Below are 20,130 nucleotides of genomic sequence, written 5' to 3'. Positions count from 1 at the left end.
GGTCGCACAGACGGGTCCTTCGTATCTCGTATATGGTGGCTATCTTTTGAAGACTGTCCCGTCAGATGGCCATGGCCTATTATTATTATTGTGTCTGTTCAGCCTCATGGAGCGCCTGATTTCCGAGATCGATAATGATCTTGTGGCGCTCCCAGGCGGACTCCGCCCCCTGGTCCAAAATACAATTTCGGAGTCCGATGTTTACTGTTGGCTGCCCGTCGATGGCAATTAATCCACCGATGCATATCCCGAAACCCCTTCAGCTCCTAGAAGACGGGCTCATTCTTTTACCCTCCTTGCTCCCAATCCCATCATCTTGTCCCGATTGTCCTCTCATTCTCGATTGCAGGCTGCAGCCACGGGAAGATCCAAATCCCCGCTCGGCTTGTCAGGAGTACATCCGGAAAGAGGACTCCGCTACGGTTGGTCAACCATCTGCCACGGGGCCATGCCGAGGGTGAGATCTGGTGCAGGCTCAGTGTGCTCAGGGGGAAACCCTTTGCGCAGTAGTATGTAACTATCCGTACAGTACGAGTGTTTCGCATAGCTATGGAGTACCACCCGTACCGCTCGCTCTCATCAAACCCGATGATTTTTAGCCCCATCCTCCCGGTTCGATAGATGGACTTGCACTAAATATAGTGTTGGGCCCCCAGCCATGCAAGCTTCGGGAACTATTCGGCTGGCCACGACAGGGGGCCAATCTCATCAATCGTACTGTAACATTGTTGGTGTTCATTATCATCGAGAACTTGAGAAACGACGGAGGTTTATGCAATAATCATCATCATCATCATTATTTTAATCCTTGGATGTTTGAGAACAGGGTGAAAATCCTGCATTGTACTCCGTACCCAGGTAATATTAATTCTGGTCCTCTTTCATTGGGAGCGTCGACCAGTTCAATTCCTCCACTCCCTGCTCACGTGTCAGGCTGTCGCCCCCCTATGACCACGGCTATCTATCGATCAGCGATGCATTCAATTCGGACAACAAAAAGAGTCTATCCACATTGTTGGAGATGTAATCAAGCAACTGCTTGTACGATGAAGATAACCTTGGTTCAAACTCGTTCCGGAAACACGGCGATGATGTACCAAGACGTCTCGGGCCGGCGTCGTCTCCTACGTGAGCGAAATCACGAATTCCGAGAGACGAAGAGCACTTTCGGAACCTGAAGCCCAAGTCCAAATGACGGCCCTCCAGATCTCGAAGCACACTACTTGGGGACTGGAAGAGGCCCGAATACGCCGGTTCATTGACTGTGTAAGTTTAGTTTTGATCAGACGGCGTTTCGTTTTGATGTCCAGAACAATCACTGCCCGATTCCTCCTCAAAGAGACCGCCTGAGGGATAGGAGCTACGGAGCGAGCAATCCAGGCGCCCATGGGTCCCGGAAGTACGTTTCAGCGCCAGATGGTCATGAAAAGAATATGGTTGGATCATAATAGCTTGCATTTCTGGCTCCTCGAGGCCGATATGCCCAAGGGAGTCTTTGACGTTCACGTTCCAGGCTCCCCCGTAGCTGCTACGATCGCTGGGCGACGCTGATTTGATGAAGACCCTTGGTAGTGGCGTCAGCCTTGTGATTCAAAGGATGGCGCATTGACGATACTAAAGACATTCGCCGCAACATCAGACCGCGATCTGGCAATAGCAATTAAGAGGGGGTTCGACAGAGACTCAGTGGGGATTTGAGTAGATGCGAGAGGGGATCGCCGCGATATCATATCGCGATCTGATAATCCCAGTTGGGTGAGGTGGCTGACCCAATCCTATCAGTGATGTGCAGTGTAGAAGGGAATCATGACAATCTGACAAGATCAATTAACTAGATGAGGTGGTGAGCACAACTTCATCAATGATGGACAGTGCAAAAGGGGATCGCCGCGATGTCAGATCGCGATCTGATGAACCTGGTTAGCTGAGGTGCCCGACACAGGAATCATTACAATCAGACAAGGCCAACTAGATGGGGTGATGAACACAATTCCATCGAAGATGGACAGTGCGAAAGGGGGTCGCCACGATCTCATATCGCGATCCCATAAAGAGCCTAAACATACCTCAATGAGACATATACAGGGCGTTCAGTGTCGCCTCTAACGAGTTCCTGGGAGCATGGTGGTCGTTCAATTCACAGTGACAGCCTACACAGGGAATTCTTTTTCCAACATTTTTTATTCCTACTCCAACAACCAAGTAAAAACACACACAAACCACCACCCACACACAAAAGAAAAAAGAAAGAAAGAAAAGAGCACACACACACACACACACACCACCCGCCCACCCAACCACCAACCCACACAACACACAACACACCACCTCTCCCCTCTCCCCTCTCCTCTCCCCCCTCCTCTCCCCCCTCCTCTCCCCCCTCCTCTCCCCCGGCCGCCCCCCTACACAGACTCCGGAGCCAAATGCCAAACATGGACCAGCTTTCGCTGGCCATGTCGGCGGCAGCGGCCAACTGCCTGCTCCATCGTCGCGGCCCTCTCCGCCCCCGTCATGCCCATTACCGGGCCCAAAAACACAACATGGTTGGCCACCTGCAGGTTGTGGCCCGCCGAGTCCTCCGAGTCCACCTTCAAGGCGAGGACAGCCTGCCCTGTCCCCGCGGCCTCCTTGAAGTCTTCGATCGAGGAGGTGTCGCCTCCCCAGGCATCGTACGCCGCGATGCCGGTTCGGCGGCACCCCTCGACGAAGAGGACTCGCGTCCATGCAAACTGCATGAACACGACGACGGACTCCCCCGGCGGAATCCGTCCTTTGATGAGAGAGATGGCCGCTTGGGCCATCGTGCCTCTCACCACATCCGCGACATGCTGGACGCTAGGGTCCAGCTGTCGAACAACAAACCGGCAAGCCGGTTTGATACCCCCGGGGCGGAACAAGTTGCAGCATCCCAAAGGATGCGAAGACGCCGAGGCACACCCTGAACAGGCCACAATGTGGCCGCACTTGACTGAGATGTGGACTTTGTCATAGTCCACAACGGGCTTGGAACAGGCATTGCACGCCTGGAGTGCCTCTGACCTCACAACCGAGGACACCAAGTTCATGAACCTCAATTTTCCCATCCCCTCGGAGAGGGATGGGATGAGTTCTCGGACACGTGTGGTCCGATTGTCGACCGCCTTCCCTTTCTGGATGGCTTTGAGGGTGTCCCAGTTTGGGACGGGCGGCTTTGGGTTGGCCTCTGCGTATTGGGACATTTGTCTCAACAGAGGGACGACATCGGTCTCTTCGGTGCCCGCGTTGTTGATATCGTCTATGAGGTCGTCAAACACTTTGGTTGCTGTCTGACACCCGTCGGCATGCCACAGACCCCTCAGGTGTTCAAGGAGGTTGTCTGCAAGGGTGAGGCACTGTGCCTCAAGTTGATGCTTCAGAAGAGACAGTCCTTTCTCTTCATATTGCTGTGCTCCTTGCTCTTTGAGGTCAAGGATTGTGTGAAGAAAGGATGACAAACAAAGGCGTGCAGCTTCCGGACTTCCACAGCTCTGGGCAGCTGCTTGAATCTGGCCTCGCAACCCACCCTCGAGTTGCTTTGAATTTGGTGATTTTCGTGTGAAATCACATTGGCCTTTCGCTATCGCATCATTCATCATGTCCAACGCCACAGTTTCCGACGCCGAGAGAGTGAAATAATGCTCATGTGACATCACTTTTATTCCCTCGATTGATGGTTTGTTTTTTCGGACGAAAATCTTCAAGAAGCTCTCAGCATGCTCGTACATGCTCTTCTTGTAACCGGCTGACAGAACATTTTGTAAGTATCTGAATCGTTGAGCGTCAGATTTGTCTTTGACCATTTTAGCTCGATCTTTTCCAAATCCAAACTTGCCGTCTTGTTCGTTAAATGTGGACACACGAGTACCCAAAAGCTTCGCCATGGTGTTCACACCATCATAGTCATGAATCGGGGGCGTACCAGAAAGCAACCACTTTGCCTGTGCGTTGATTTTGAGTAGGGCAAGAAGACACTTCCCCGCAACATAGGTGAACTCATCCACAATGACTCGTGAGAAATGGAATAAGTGGAAAAGGGGCTCAAACTTGTCCTTGTCTTGGAACGCTTGGAGCTTCTCCTCGAAGTCTTTTCGGAAAGTTGCTTCTGACGTCTCACCAGACTCATCATTGGATGCAGCAGTCTTTGACTTTCCAGACTTCTGTGCTTTCTTGGTTTTACGAGTCAACGTTTCAGGAAACCGGTCATAATTGGGAATCTCGGAGCGTAATTTTTCCCAATTATTCCATGCTTGTGCAGTATCAGATGGCAGGAAACCGCAAACAGAACGCAAGCCATGCATCGCTTGATCCATCCATTGTTTGAACGCGCGACCGGGAACATTTGGCACATGCGGCGCGCAAGCTTGATCTTGCAAATTCTTGTAGTATTGGTCGTCTTCGAGGATGTTGAAGGGAGCAAGTATGAGAGCGGCGTTTTTGAAATCTTCGATAGAATAGTCCAGAATTTCCGAAGTTTTCGTGACCACAATGTAGTAAGGCCCAATAGGTTTGGTGTCGCATGGCTTGACAGTTTTATCATTTTTGGTTCGTGTTAACACGGTCCAGGACGGGATACATTCGTTGAGCTCCTTAACCCACTGCGCCAGGATATTTTTCGGCATAAGAACCAGCGTGGCATCACTATCAATCAGACCGGAGGAGTCATGGCTTGTGGAGTCCTTAGTTAGTCTTCCTGATATGTAGCCATGGTAGATGTGTGCCAGGGAGGTAGTCGTCTTGCCACCTCCAACACAGTCTGCTATGATGCCGCCTCGAATAATTTTCTCAGAGAAAGCTTTCACTTCAGTGTTCAGGCCAAGAGAGGGAACCCGACACTCGATCTGAGACAGCTCTTTCCACTTCTCAGGTTTCTCTTCCTGATTTTGCATCCAAGACAAGATCTGTCTCTGGGAATGCCATAAAGTCCGGTTTCCGACGACTCCATACGAGATCGGCACATCACTATCATTTGAAGAAAGGTCGAAAGGGCCGAAAGTGGGATGAAGCGCAAAGCGGTTGTAAGGGACGATGCGCCATTGGGCAGTGGACAATAGTTCCAGTCTGCCAGGTTCGTAAAGGAGAGATGAAGCACGATGTGCCAAAGTCTTCAGGTTGATTTTTACGGTAAGGTGAGCAGTGTCCGTGCTTCTTACCACTATGGCTGTTGCGGCCTTTGGGCGTATTTCTAAGGCATGCTCGAATTCTTTTGCTTGTCTCGGATTTTCAAAGGCTGTGAGAACATTGTCCTTGACCACCCATTCAAGATCAGGAAGTTTAGGAAGACACGTGCGACAGCTCCAACCCGCTGCTACGCTTACGGTCTTCCATTCTGCAGGAGGGTCAAGCAGCTTTGTAGCATGAGCCAGAAACGCGACAAAGTCTTTCAGCGCCTCAGGTTTGTCTTCGATCTCAATAAAGATGGGTTCCTCAAGGGTCCATTGGTCTTTATATGCAGCATCCAAGGATATTGCCAGCGAGAAAATCGTCAGTCCTGCATCATCACAACTTTTCCGTGTGTACTCTGGTGGTGGAAGCACTCTCGGGCGCGATAACTTGAATTCATTCTCCTCAGCAGCAGGGCACATACTGAGTTCGGGAAGTAAGGTCCAGTTGTTGAACACTTCACATTCGACCTCTTGCTCTGAGGGCGAGAGATGTTCATTTGGACCGTGAGGAAATATCCACCCGCGACGAAACTTTGTCAAGGTTGAGCGTTCATCTTGCATATTTCGATGAGCTGGCTGTGTTGATATCACAACAGAGTCCAGATGGGAATCTTGCAAAGGATCGGGTTTGAGGTACATAAAAGTTGAGGCGTTAGAGTCATTGGCTGAAACTTTCTTGTGCAGCGTCTGGCATGCGGCAGGGCAATTTGGTAGTAGCACGTATTTTCCGAAACTCGAATTCAAGACGTCTCCTCTTCCATGAGTGTAATTATCAGGAGCTTTGACCTCCAGCCGTGTGAAGACACGATCGTCGATACCGGATTCATGTTCAAGACCAAGCTGACTTCTCCAAGACGGTACTGTAGATCCATGTGCTTGAATTTTGACCTTCTGCTTAGAAACGCCATTCCAGAAAGCCCAGGAGCCTGATAGCAAGTTGGTATCCACCGACATTTCGGCGATTTGATGTTGGAAAAGGCTCCTTAGCTTACTGTTTACTGGTTCCGTGTCCCTAGGCTTCGCAAACAGTCGCCAGATGGGGAGAGGTGTAGATGAATCTTTGCCATCTTTACTGCGAAAGGGTCCGGGAATGAACTCCAGCTCAAGTTTTGCAAATTTGGAGTCGTAAATGACTCTCCATGTGCGGTCAAATTTGACCTCTCGAAAGCGAACCGTTTCGTTTAGCGTAGTAAACAGGAGATACCGTAGTTGGTCAGAAAACTTTTCGTTTCGTGATGACTGCTCCCCCCATGAAAACGGAGGTAGGTCATTGATGCTGCATGCCAGCTTCATGTCAAGGACTGCCGGCAGCATCAGAGTAAGCTCTCGAGCGAAGTCGTCCGACGGGCGTCTGCTGTCGATTATGAGATTCTCCATACCGCCGTGTGGTCTTCTACAGCAGGTAGTGCAACTGGTGTAGAAACATTGGGGACAGAATATCAATCCTGCAGCAGCATGCTGACCTGAGGTTTCGCAATGGCAGTATGGAGTGGATCTGTTCATTGCGTCGACAAGGTATTCGAGTGATGGAAGAGTTAGGGTACCGGCTTGCTGAGTCTCGTGATTGAATATGTCGCTCTCCTGAGCAGTTTGTCGCGACGGCAGAAGCATCATCTCCGATGATGGCTTGAGCTCGCTACTTGAACGAGCTGCTTTTACATAGCTGTCGAAGAACCCAACTTGCTGCTTCTGGATAGCAAGGATCGCGCTCAGGATGGCCGCACCGACCACTGTGGTGCTCATTGCATTGCCACTTAGATCTTGAAGCAGTGCAGACGTCTCCTTATTGAGGCTAAGGTCCCCGATGGGCAATCCTGTCAAAGAGAAGGTTTCACTGCCAACCAATGGTCGTCCTAGGACGGTGTCATAGAGGGACCCTTTGGGCGTTATGCAACCCACTATGCCCCATTTTCGAGAATTCAGGTCTCGATCGACGTTTTGGCTGTAGTTGACATTGCGATGTTTGTACCGCATATCAAAGTTTGTCGTCTTCGTCCCTCGCTTAGCACTGATAGCGTTGTTCAGGTAGTGAATGTCAAGCAGGTCTAGAACCCGCTCTGATTGGCCCATGGCCCATGTCTGCGATGCGTAGTTGTCCATGTTACAAGGAGGATGGTCTCTCATCTGTGTGTATGGGGTATCGGAACCAAGATGGAGCTGAGTTCGGGTGACGAAATGAATCCTGCGCCCAGAGTCCCATTCCTGGGTCCTTCCTACTGACGGGACGGAGAAATTCTTTGCCTTTTCCAAAATTAGACGCGGGTCTGAGTCGTCAAGCAAGAACGATGGATATGGCGACGTCGCACGTTTTTGAAAATAGGCGAAGAGTTGAACCCAGTCCTTGGATACTTGTGCAACCTTGAGATTGACCCGGTCAGCATGATCCTCGTCGATTACGAAGCAGTACGTTCGGTTCCGTGTTTGTGGGAGGTAGAAGTTGATGGTGTCTAGTTTGACGACCTGGCAGTGATATCGGATTTCCTTGAATCGATCCGAAATCTTCTCCCACTTTGCTGATTCCACGTTCTCCAAAATGACCAGGTTAGGCCGGTAGGTTTCCATGTAGGCAAAGATTCCCGCAAAGGTTGTTGAAGATTCACCGCCTTGCTGACCCGTAGGATCAAATACTGGTCGGTTTGAGTTGAGGCTGGAGAAGTCGACACAGGATGCGCCTGCGACGAGCAAGTTCACATGTTTCGGTGGACGAGCTGGTGCTCCGTATGCTGTTCGCGGCAGATATCTGTCATCGTTGGGATGCGTGGCATGATTGATGAACTCGGTGACATCGCGAAACAATACACTGGGATGGAAATTTCTCTCGAGAAAAGCCTGCTTGACGGGCTCAATCTCGCAGCTTCCCACATGGTTAACGTTGAAATTGTTGACGCACAGTTGTCTCAACGCTCGACTGATGAGCGAGGTTGCCACGACAGGAGAATCTGTGCCAGAACACAACGTGAAAATTTTCAACGCCTGCTCCTCAAAAGTACGGCATGCTTCATCGAAATGGCGCGTAAGTGCCTTCTCTGCCATGTCAAGGAAGATTTGGTCGATGTCATGGAGCGGAGGTTTTGTAGGATCGAGTCCACTGTACAAACTTTTACCTCGTCGAAAGAAGTGGCGATTCTTGGAGTTCGTGTTCGTAACAGGTTCGACGAAGGTCGTCTTTTGAATCTTGTCAGGGTCGAACACTGCTCCGAGCGCTGCATTGAGTTCTTGAAAGTTGTTGTCGTCACGGCTGAGCGATACTAATGTTCCAACGACCTCACAATGTTGAGGCAATGGCAGATCGTTTACGGCAACACGGGCTGTTGCGGGGACCAAGTCGGTCGCATGTTGAACGCGTCGGACCGGGCGAGGCCGAAGCTGGGGTTTTCTGCGAGATCCAACATTGGTAGAGCTTACCAGAGGTTTTGTATTCAACCTGGCATCCAGCGCACCTCCTGAAACCACAGCAACGCTGTTGTCACTATTCTGAAATGTATTGTCGTGCGTGACATCGTTGTTGTCCCGTCCCCTGGCTCTTTCTTTTCCTTTCGCCATCATAAGCAAAGGCAGATGAGAAGTCGAGAAAGTCAAGAGGTAAAAATCACTTGTTGTATTTCGATGAGTGACACTGTGATTCGAATCCCCCAAAAAGTGCTTGTTGTTCCCAAGCAAGTTTGTAATATCGAGATTGATGGGTGCTGTTGATTAACAGCAATTTGGGAGATGAGTGCCTGCGGAGCCAGCAAACTCAATAGGCCAATTTCCAACTTCTCGAGAATGTTTTTTGGTGGGTTTTCAGCAAAGGCTTGTCGGTATTCGTGTGTTCGAATGGTTTCAACCCGTTTCTTTCGAAGGCCTCGACCAGTTGTTCTGAAGGCTTCCACCGTTTTTCCCAGATAGCTTTGAGGCTGTTCCTCACTTCACGTTGACTCCTGAGCCACGTTTAGAGTTATCCAGAGTGCCAAAAGCCTGCCAATGATGACATGCCCTCTCACAGCGCCAAAGAGGATAGTCGGCTAGTAGGCGACAATAGGATCGGTGGAGGGGATACAGGAAGAGGATTCGGCCTGGTTTCGACACTTTTTTTGAAGTAGAGGAGAGACTTTGAGAGAGGTTTAGAAGAGAACCCGCAACTGATGCGTCGGGCAATGATGGATTCGAAGCGATGTGATTCTGCCAATTGCAGGGTTGTAACTGTCCAATTTGTCCAAGAACAAAGACCTGAAGCAGAAGAAGAATTGTTGTTTGTGTGTTGTTTGGGAGCCAGGAATTGAATTGGATGGGAGAATGATGAGAAGAGCGCACATCCATGCTCTGCGATCCTCCCCAGTGCCTGATTCTGTGAAGACATGGCTCGGCGCTCATAAAGGCCAGCATCAAATTAATTATTGATGCTAATCCCTTCCTGTTTTTCTCCTTGTCCTCGTGAATGATTAATATTTCTGCATGAAAAGAAACCAATGATGGATCCTGAATGTTGATAGCATGCAGGTATCAGCCTCGCCTTCAGGAATATCGTTACACTTGATGGAAAAGTGTGAGAATCGAACCCGACATGGCCTCATCCGCCAGCAGTGGATACCAGCACCATCCTCCATGCAAGGACACCTCTCATCGAGAATCTCGCGTTGAGCCTTCTCGATTTCGATCTATACTTCGAGGCCAGTGGAGTACAAGAGACGCAGCGATTCCTTGCAAAGAGCTCGGAGCCAATGTATCCACACCGGTTTTGCAGATCTATACTGCTGTTGAAGAGGAGCAAGCATAAACAGATGGGAAGATAACACTGCCATTGGGCTTTCCAAGTGTTCTTGTTCAAGGACCGAAACAATGGATGAGGACGAAGCCATGGTTCCAACACTCAACAACATTGATCGTGAATGCTCACTGGAACAAGCAAATCATGTCCAGTATCTACCCCTGAGCGTGTCAAAATCCCCAAGGGGAGCTTCATGACAACTCCAGAAGACATACGATTTGCCATTGCAACCATATTTCAGTCTGGGGATCGTTATTGAGATCCAGGTTGTCGCTGACTGGACCATAAGGCTCGATGGGTCACTTTGCAGAAGATTGAGCAAACTCCGACGGTACATGTGCCCTGTTATGCAGACGATGGACAAAGCATCGGGATGCAGACGGAATGATGCCGCTCCAGGACAGCCGTCCTTGTATGCGAGTTGCTCAGATTGGGCATAATGCATTATGACCATCTTCCAGACGGCTGAGGTCGTGTGGGTACCACTCCATTGAGACAAACAAAATATCTCTCCAGGATCGTCAACTGCATAGAAGCCTGATGAAGCTCAGTGGCGACGGTGGTGGACGTGGGAGAGGCCTTCCACTTGAGGAAGTCTTCTTCGTTGCTCCGATCAATCCTATCATCCTGTTTTGAGGCCGTCAAAGAAAGAGGTTATGCCACTGTTGTCTTTCTTGCATGCATATGTGGTGTTTCTTGAGCTGTCCTATGTCCTTTTTGCAAGCACAGCATCTGAGCGTATCTCCGGCGACGTTTGGTGAACGGTTTCTGGTCGTCTCTTTGCCGCGGTAGCCAGAAGTTTTGACTTCAAACGCTGCCTGCGCGTCGTACAAAGTCGTACAAGGGTTCTGTCATTCTAGACAGCACACCGTACCCTTGGGAACGGGCTATCTTGAGGCAACAAGCCTTTCGTCAGATTGAAAGCATCATCTGGTGGATTGGCTTTGCTTTCACAAGCGACAAACAGACTAGCGGCTCGGCTGAATTCCCTTATCAAGGAATCGCCGCTTTAAGAGCATATGTCCTATGTATGGTATGAGGTACTTCTGGGCCTCCAGAACTTCACACTGGCAGCAAGCAGCCTTACATGCGGGAATGATGGCCTTCTTTTCACTAATTGAGACTTTTGATATGTTTCTACAAGTGGTTTCTGTGCTTGTTATGCAAATCACTCCTACGCCTTCTGTTGAACCTGGCCGATTGCTGAATGCTCGCAGTTATTTATGTCGTGACTTTGACTTGGCATCTGCAGGTCTTCCAGACGGTCTTCAAGATCAACAACCCTGAGACGGAGTGTAACAAAGGTAGAGCGTCGTGAAGAGAGGAAATCGCTATATGGAAGACGCTCATGGAAGAGCATCTCTGGAACATAAGGTAACTATTAAGTGCGGAATGGGATGTAGAGAACACAACTTCATGATCGTCTGCCTCGGAGCCAAGAGATTGATAATTATGGATTGCTGATCACTGATTGCCGCTTGCGAAATTCTCGAGTGAAGAATTGTTACATTGGTAGTGTTGATCGCTAACAGAGGGCTGGAAAAGGGTAGCTTTTCCAGTTTTCTGGACCTGTGTAGAATACATATGACCACTTTTCTGTCCACCGGCCTACTTCTTCGAGGTGCTGTCCTCACCAGCATGGACATTGAGGCCAAGACCTTGAGCATCGAGATATAGCTTATTCTTGCCTCCGGCTTCTTGGAGAATACTTGCAATGTTGCGGGCATTCTCTATTTGTCTCAATTCAACATAGCTTCTGCTCTTCTTGATGGCGTCACCGATCAGTTCGGCCGATCTGGCTTCACCCTGCGCCCGAACGACGGTAGCCTGCTTCTCTTGCCTCGCCTTGTCAACAATAAAAGCTGCTCTCTGAGCCTCTTGTTGTGCAACTTGCTTGGCCTCGACGGCAGCAGTGAATTCGGGAGAGAATGATAGGTGTGTCAGCGAGACATCATCAAGCATAATATTGAATCTCGCAGCTCGTTTCGTGAGATTGTCTCGGACCAGTCTGGCAACATTTTCTCGCTGTGTGATCAATTGGCTCGCGTTGAACTGCGCAACTACGCTTTTGAGAACCTCGTTGACAATTGACGGCAGTACCCGTTCGTCATAATCAGTGCCCAGGGTACGGTAGATTTGAGGCAGTGCTTCGACTCGAGGCCTGGACAGTACACGGCAGGTGATGTTGACCATCTGAAGATCCTTCGTTCCAGTCAAGGATGCGACGTTTCTCGGCTTCGCTCGTACATCGTAATCAATAGGTGTTTCAAACCAGGGTATCCGTAGATGTGTGCCTGGAATTCTGTTAGTGACCGCCTTGCACCCGCGATGTCGACTTGCCTTCGTTGTAGATTTCTTTTGACACTCCAGATAATCTGGTGTACTTGATCGCGCGGTGACCACCGTCAACTATTTGTTGTCAGGAAGATTCATACAGAGTCCCTCGGAGCATATCTACCGTTGAATATTGAATTGGACAAGACGACTCCAGCAACACCCAAACCGATCAAGGCAACCAGACCTCGGCCCGCACCACCGCCGCCGGGAACACCTCCGAAGCCTTGGCCGCGACGCTGCTGCAGCGTCCTCTGTATCTGTTGAAAGTGCTCTCTCGGATCGTACGACATGGCTGGTCGTGGCAGAGAGACGAAGGGGTTGGCGAACTGGCGATGGGAGGCGTTCGTTGCAGGCAAACGTCGATGATGATCAACGACCTCGACTTTATTTCGAGCTAGTCAATTACTTCTTCTGCGGAGTCGCGGCTGCTGCTGCCGACCGACACGCTTGGCAACTAAAGAAGACCTAAAAACATGCTGCTTTTTGAGCCTCGTGCCTGTATTGGCTCTCACCTCGCACAATGTACTGGGTCTAATGGGACAATAGTTGACAATGCCCTAGAACTATTGTGGTTCAAAGGTCTCGGAGGTTGAATTGAGGTGATACAGACCCTTTTCAATGCAATCATGAGTCACTTGACCATGCGTAATACCAATCCATAAGTGATGTCCCATATGTGTCCGAGGTGCCTTCGCGACAGGGCGGCATCATCCCGGTCCCTTTTCATTCTAAGCCTGATGTTCTGGTTGACATCTCCAACTCCATGAATATGCGCAGGCCATAGTCAATTTAATTTGTTTCCACGAACCCTTACGAGTTGCTCATTTTCCTTTGCAAACTCCCACCTGTTGTATCTCGCTTGCGTTGCGAAGATGGCTCCAGGTCAAAGTCGCAGTGTCTTCGTGGGCAACATCCCATTCAGTGAGTCGCATAATCATCGCGCCGCTCCTCAACACCAATACTAATTCTGTCTAGATTTGAGCGAGGAATACATTGTCAAGATACTCAACTATGCAGGCACAGTCGTCAAATTTCGCTTGATGACCAACCCGGACACTGGTAAATCGAAGGGATTTGGTTTCGCAGATTTCCAAGACGCCGATTCTGCCGCCAACGCGGTCCGGAATTTGAACGACTTTGAAATTGAGGGACGCAAAATACGAGTGGACTGGCCGCACAACAACGAGAAAGATTCAGTACCCGCAAACTATGATCAGACAAGTGCTGCAGTTGCAGATGGGTTCCAACCGTCCGGGCCAAATGCGCTTCCTCCTCTGCCACCTGGCGTTGATCTGCCCCCAAACCTCAGGGCCACAGATGCCATTTCACAAACGCTGTCAAATCTCTCCCCTCCTCAGCTTCTCGATGTGCTCACACAAATGAAGGCGTTGGCCATTTCGGACCCTGCAAGAGCAACGTCCCTTCTCAAGACCGCTCCACAACTTTCCTTCGCCATATTTCAAGCGCTGATCTTGATGAATCTGGTGGACCCGAAGGTCCTGGCCCAGGTTGTCGAGCAAGCTGCGAGACCACCCCAGCCGGCTGCTATCCCTCCTCCGCAGCCTACACCTCAGCAGTATCCTCCACCCATGGTGCCAGGTCAAGTGCCGGCTAGACCGCCGCCACCACCTCAGCAGTATGCCCCTCCGCCAGTACAGCAGCAGCCTCCACCACAAGCACAAGCACAACTATCTCAGCAGGAGATGATTCAGCAGATTCTAGCTATGGATCAGCGGACAATTGACTCGTTCTCGCCTACCGAGCGCGCGCAGATCATGCAAATTCGAGCACAAATGGGAGTGAGATGAAACCAGACAGTTCTTGTCTTGACCAGACCGTTGTTTGGCTATTATTTGGAAAGCCCTCATTTTCTTTGGGCGCGTTGGTTGTTACGTGCAAAAACGCAACATTCTGCGTGAAAACAGGGCCTAAGCGGTGCGCGGACATAAGTTGCCTACAACATTGTGCCCGCGTTTTCAGTCAGCTCGATCCGCGCATTTAAGCGAAGGTCCGAGCAATCCTGTATAACTATTACACGACTCAATATTCGGCGCGAAGCTACGGCCCATCGATTGTTACAACAGCTGCGATCGGCACTCCTGCAGTTGAGTTTTGGGTGCGAACGCGGCTGCCACCGCAGGCCCCGGCGCTGGAGGATGGATAGTTTTGAGATAGGAGCATTGTGTCTCCGGCGAGACACTCCTAAATAGCGAGGCAGTGATATCGAGGTCTGCCTCGACAGAGCAGATAGTTCTAGACCTGCATGACGTTCAACGCAGGAACGTCGTACATGGGTGAAATTCAATTGAGCCATTTCCAAACGAACAAAGTCTTTAGGGGGTATCATAGTTAACGGTACCCAGGACCTTCCATACCCCAGGCACTCAATCCATCGCTCGCAATTCGTTACATCTATACATATCGTAGAATCCCCGTGCCCAGCGGGAACTAAAAACACAGCATTTGCTCGCTTCTTAATTCGCACACTCCAAATGCGGTTTCACATGTCTCCCTTGCTCGCCGGACTCGTCCCGATGCCTTCGTCTGTATGCGCGGTTGACGGTCGTAACGGGCTGCCCTTCCTGGCACTCGCACTGTCATCCTGCCCCTGCCGTTTCAGCCACGACGCTCTACTTCCCCGACTCTTCTCCCTATCAACCAGCGGCGATCCCATCGGCGACGCAGGCCCCGTGTATTCGGACACGCTTGGGGTCGAGCGGGTCGGTGCGTTCCTCGGGCTCCTCGGGCTCGCCCAGCCTTCGTTCACGGCGCCGGGACTCATGGCCGGACTGGGGGCGTAGTACTGGTACTCCTCGCCGCGTCTCTTCATGGGGCTCTCGTCGTAGGGATCCCAGCCGACTCTCCTCCTCGCCTCGGCGCGCAGGGCCTGTCTGTAGTTCTCGTCGCCGCCGGCACCGGTCGTCGCGCTCTCCTCGAGGAAGAAATTGAGCAATTCGTCCGTGATGCTCAGGTGGGATTGTTGCTGGAACTGCTGGAGAGAAGTCAGGCGCAGCAAGAGCTCGAGCAGGGACAGTGATGTCTTGATTCCGTTGACCCAAGGAGGGGGCGTCTGGGCGTTTGTGTCCGGGTGTCGCGTCTGGAGTTGTGAACCGGGACTGCTGCCGTTATTGTTGATGTGCATGTTCGACATGGAATCAGACAGGCGAGAGGACTCGAGATCCGCGTCAGCGCGCCGAGACACAACATCGCTTTCTTCATGTTCGGATTCCGAGTCTTCAGGTTCGGATTCAGTGTATACTTCGAACGCGATCCACTCGGGGTCAAGGGAGGGCGGGAATCGCCAGGGGTCGTGCTGGCCACGGTCGTAGTCATGATTAACGGGCTCACGTATATGCTGGTCGTGATCCGATGTGGAGTCTTCGGCGGCGGGGCGTTCCCTTTCCATCATGCGTCGAGGGGGAACGGCATTCAAATCACGCTTCAGCAGTAAGACCGGGTGGTTGCTTTCCGCATCAGACCCGATGTTGAGGACTTTGCTTGTGTCGGCGTAGAAGATCTTGGAGATTTCATGCACAGGGATCGTCTCGCGGATGCCGGCGAGCAATACATCGTCAAAAGGGCCCGGGCGCGCCTGATCGTCTTCAAAATCATGGACGCGATCGTCATCGAAGTCTTCGATGATCAGGATTTGGTAGGCATATTCGTCGGAACGGTTCGTGGCGGGTATGATTTGTGATCGCGACAATGGCGATGACGTGGGGTTCTCGTTGAAGGGTATGTTTTCGGAGGCCGATGCTGAATTCGTGACGGCGTCGAGAGGGACACGACGCAGTTTGACTCGAGCCTTGTGAATGACTTCCTTCCACGTCGTCTCTCGGATCTCTTCTTCGTTTCGTGGGCGCTCGTGGCCAGCAAAAAGCATGTACACTGTCAATGTAAAGGTCGGGCCAATTTGTACGGCTCGCTGTGGTGTGATTGAGTATTGTGTATCGCCGGCGGTGAGGAACGTGCTGGCTTGCAGCAAGCGGGACGGTGATACAGTGTGAGGAAGAGATGTTGACAGACTTGCTCCCGAGGTGGAGATAGCCAAGGTGATGAGAGGAATGGCATCCTCGAGTCGTCTGAGGAAATGTTTGATATCAGAAACAATCAGCTTAAGCTCTAGCTCATTGTGAGCTTTGACTTGACTGCTACTGCTAAGTTTGCTTTTGTTGGCAATCTCGGATGCATCTGCCGCCTGTGCGAGGCGTTGAGCGAGCGATTGGATTTCCAGGCGCAGTTCTTTAGTCAAGGAGACTGCTGCCTCTAGTGATGTGTTTCCTCTGGCGGCGATCAATTCGATCATGTCAATTGAGGGTGATATGATGTTAATCTTGTGCTGAAGCTGCTGCTGTGCCACCTCTAGTTCGTCCTTCACGTTGCTCTTGGGTGCGTTGCGAAGAAGCTTGTTTGACTGTCTGAGAGCATAAGATGCTGTCAAGGCCACCCCCGAGCGTATGGCATAGTTCATGGCCTGCTGGGTCACTTTGCCCAGGAAGTAATCCATATTGCTTGCGAAAGTTACACAGGCCGGGGTGACCTGTCGATGTCCTCCGAAACCACCGTCTCAAAAGAAGGTCTCTGCAACAAAGACAAGCAACATCAAACGACAAGACACTCTTAACCTCCACTTACAGAAGGCTGTTAGCACTCCGTGGTCGCTTTAGCCGAACAGAGGTCATCTCAAAACATCTCGACAGCAATTGTTCCTTCGATGCCCAGTACCCCTCGATGTCCGGCGGGCGGTTCGCGCAGGACGCGGGACGTGTGCAACACTCAGCGATCTCTTTTGATCTCACAGGTCGTGAGTCCTGACTGGAACGAAGAATGGGTTTCGAGGCCAGTTGCAACAGCTGCTTCGTTGTGACTTGTTGAGTGATACTGATACATATAATCAATACTTCTAGTCTGTAAACAACCCAAATCTGACGCGGCGCGTCATTCAAGCGCTACGTCATTTGAAAAGCCACTGCGGCCTTGGCAAAGTTCGAAAACTCGGGCCCCTCAATTGTCTCTGCTCGTGGTGTCCATGACTGCGCCCATCAGTCGATTGAGGCCCAACCCAACGAGCCAGCAGAATCTCACCCTGACTCACTTACACCTCGAATTGTGATATTGGCCGAACCAAGCACTCTTGACCTTCCTCTCATCACAGTCAAGTTAACTCGAATTTCCACAACCCCCACCATGTCGGGCAACTTCGACTCCTGGGAAGACGCTGCGGCGCAGGACGAGGATCTTTCAAGACAGACACAAAACATGAACATCAACGCCAACGCCAACACTTTCAGGCCTGGAGCCTCTTCATTTCAGCCCGGGGCGAACTCTTTCCAACCGGGTCAACAATACCAACAGAATGGCTATCAGAACTACGGTGGCTACGGCCAACAGCAGGGATACAACCAATACCCGCAATACGGACAAGGCTACAACACTCAATATCCTCAATACCAGCAACAGCAACAGCCACAACAGGGCTACAACCAAGGATACAGCGGACAGTTTACTGCCTATAATCAAGCCCCTGGCAGCTTCCAGCCACGACAGGGTGCCCCGATAAGCATTGCCCGACGGTCAGATGCACAACCGGCTCCAGCACCGCAGCCCGCCCCTCAATCTCAGCCAGCACCTGCTCCAGCTGCTGAGAAAGCTCCTACGCCAAAGCCTGCTGCCGCACCTCCGAAGGCTAAAGTCCTGTCGATTGGTGTTCCCACCGCCGCATCAGCCTCCCCGAAGAAACCCGCCTCTCCGACCGCCAAAGAAGCTCCGTCCAAAATCGAGCCCAAGGTAGATACGAAACCAGAAGCCGGGTCGAAGAAGATTGCAGCGAAGGCCGTCGAGAAGACCGGCGAAAAAGTATCGGGCAAGACGTCGCCAACACCATCCTCAGGCAAGTCCTCTCCTACTCCCGGCGAACCGAAGAAGGGGCGAAATGCCGAAGAAATTGCCGCAGAACAAACGGCCGATGTCGATGCATCGGTACTTGAAGAGATGTACGGAAAGGAACACGTCAACATCATCTTCATCGGTCACGTTGATGCCGGGAAATCCACATTGGGCGGTCAAGTCCTCATTCAGACCGGTATGGTAGATGAGCGGACACTGGACAAGTACAAGAGAGATGCTAAAGATGCTGGACGTGAGACCTGGTATATCTCCTGGGTTCTCGACCTGAACAAGGAAGAGCGAGCAAAGGGCAAGACTGTGGAAGTCGGACGAGGTTTTTTCGAGACGGAGAAACGACGGTACACAATCCTCGACGCACCCGGTCACAAAACATATGTACCAAACATGCTGAGCGGTGCCGCACAAGCAGACGTCGCCATTCTAGTAATTTCGGCACGGAAAGGTGAATTTGAGACTGGTTTCGAGAAGGGTGGTCAAACGCAAGAACACGCTATGCTGATCAAGACGACCGGCGCAAAGGAGCTGGTCGTGGCCGTCAACAAGATGGACGACATCACTGTGGAGTGGTCGAAGGAACGTTACGATGAGATTGTCGGCAAGCTCAAACCATACCTGAAGAAGCGAATCGGGCTGGACTCGACCTTTATGCCGATCTCTGCGCAGACGGGTATTGGCGTGAAGGACAGAATCCCCAAGGATGTCGCAGGCTGGTACAAGGGCCCATCTCTGCTTGAATTCCTCGACGGAATGGCCAAGATTCAGCGCAACCTCAACGCGCCATTCATGATGCCCGTTGGCGCCAAATACAGAGACATGGGCACCATGATCGAAGGCCGCATTGAGGCCGGCGTTATCCAAAAATCGGCCAACTACGTGATGATGCCGAACAAGGAGGAAGTAGGAATTGCGGCGCTGTACGGCGAGACGGAAGAAGAAATCCCCTACGCCGCATGCGGTGACCAAGTGCGCATGCGCCTGCGAGGCATCGAAGAAGAAGACATCCTGCCTGGGTTCGTGCTGTGCTCGCCCAAGCGGCTCGTGCACTGCGTGAGCGAGTTTGAGGCACAGATCAACATTGTCGAGCTCAAGTCGATCCTGTCGGCCGGGTTCAACTGCGTGCTGCACGTCCACGCGGCCACGGAAGAGGTCACGTTTGCGGCGCTGCTGCACAAGTTGGAGCCGAAAACCGGTCGGAAGAGCAAGAAGCCTCCGGCGTTCGCGGCAAAGGGCCAGAACATCATCGCCCGCCTGCAGGTCACCGGCAGCGCCGGTCGCATCTGTGTGGAGCGCTTCGAGGACTACCCGCAGCTCGGTCGCTTCACGCTCCGCGATCAAGGTCAGACCATCGCCGTGGGCAAGATCACAAAGTTGATCCTGGACGAGGAATAAGTAAGAGAGCGAGACATATAGAATAGGTATTGACATGTATCAAAACGCCTCCTCTGCCAACTGACGTAGACGTACGAGGTTCGTCCAAGAAAGCCCGCCACGCCAGAAGAATTTCTTCGTCGGGCCCAGTTGGTGGACGAAGACGGGGAGGGAGATGGTCCGAAAAGAAGAGAACAACGACTGAGATTGATGTATGGCTGTGTGCATCCGTCATGATTTGGAAGAGAATATGAGCTCGAGGAACAACAGGCTGGTTGACCGCGACACGTACGTAGAGAGAGAGAGAGAGAGAGAGATAGAAAGAATCGCAGATGCAAAGCGCATGAACCCTACCCAAACCGCCCACAGCAAATCCATTCACACAAAGCAAGCGCACATCTTCCGTACGACTCTTATGATCAGATGGGCGGATGTACTCCGTCCTCGCCTTGAGCTTCTGGGCGAGATTTGAAATGTTGGTTACAGATTTCACAGTTACAATATAAAAAAACTACCTTGGGTGTCTCCCCTCCTGGTCCTATGAATCATGAATGCTTGACTTTTTTCTGCCCCCCCCCCCCCCCCCCAGAT

At 51.4% G+C, this 20,130-nt stretch overlaps 5 protein-coding genes across 5 annotated transcripts; 2 read left to right on the top strand and 3 right to left on the bottom strand.

The window, feature by feature from the left end:
- Positions 1-2,402: 2,402 nt before the first annotated feature.
- PV08_05808 (uncharacterized protein) lies at positions 2,403-8,723 on the bottom strand (the record flags this gene model as incomplete). Its single annotated transcript, XM_016380147.1, has 1 exon — positions 2,403-8,723. The coding sequence occupies one exon, from the start codon at positions 8,721-8,723 to the stop codon at positions 2,403-2,405; it is 6,321 nt and encodes a 2,106-aa protein (XP_016235974.1).
- A 2,812-nt stretch (positions 8,724-11,535) lies between these two features.
- PV08_05807 (uncharacterized protein) lies at positions 11,536-12,554 on the bottom strand (the record flags this gene model as incomplete). The annotated part of the gene is made up of 2 exons (XM_016380146.1): positions 11,536-12,336; positions 12,363-12,554. The coding sequence occupies 2 exons, from the start codon at positions 12,552-12,554 to the stop codon at positions 11,536-11,538; spliced, it is 993 nt and encodes a 330-aa protein (XP_016235973.1).
- A 582-nt stretch (positions 12,555-13,136) lies between these two features.
- Positions 13,137-14,072, top strand: PV08_05806 (uncharacterized protein; the record flags this gene model as incomplete). Its single annotated transcript, XM_016380145.1, has 2 exons — positions 13,137-13,185; positions 13,240-14,072. 2 exons carry the CDS (start codon positions 13,137-13,139, stop codon positions 14,070-14,072), a joined length of 882 nt encoding a protein of 293 aa, XP_016235972.1.
- Positions 14,073-14,764: 692 nt separating this feature from the next.
- On the bottom strand, positions 14,765-16,771 carry PV08_05805 (uncharacterized protein; the record flags this gene model as incomplete). Its single annotated transcript, XM_016380144.1, has 1 exon — positions 14,765-16,771. One exon carries the CDS (start codon positions 16,769-16,771, stop codon positions 14,765-14,767), a length of 2,007 nt encoding a protein of 668 aa, XP_016235971.1.
- Positions 16,772-17,451: 680 nt separating this feature from the next.
- PV08_05804 (uncharacterized protein) lies at positions 17,452-19,560 on the top strand (the record flags this gene model as incomplete). Its single annotated transcript, XM_016380143.1, has 1 exon — positions 17,452-19,560. One exon carries the CDS (start codon positions 17,452-17,454, stop codon positions 19,558-19,560), a length of 2,109 nt encoding a protein of 702 aa, XP_016235970.1.
- Positions 19,561-20,130: the final 570 nt, after the last annotated feature.

This window comes from Exophiala spinifera (genome assembly GCF_000836115.1).
Source record: "Exophiala spinifera strain CBS 89968 unplaced genomic scaffold supercont1.4, whole genome shotgun sequence".
In the NCBI taxonomy this organism is placed as follows: domain Eukaryota; kingdom Fungi; phylum Ascomycota; class Eurotiomycetes; order Chaetothyriales; family Herpotrichiellaceae; genus Exophiala; species Exophiala spinifera.
This window is presented reverse-complemented; position numbering and strand designations above follow the sequence as displayed.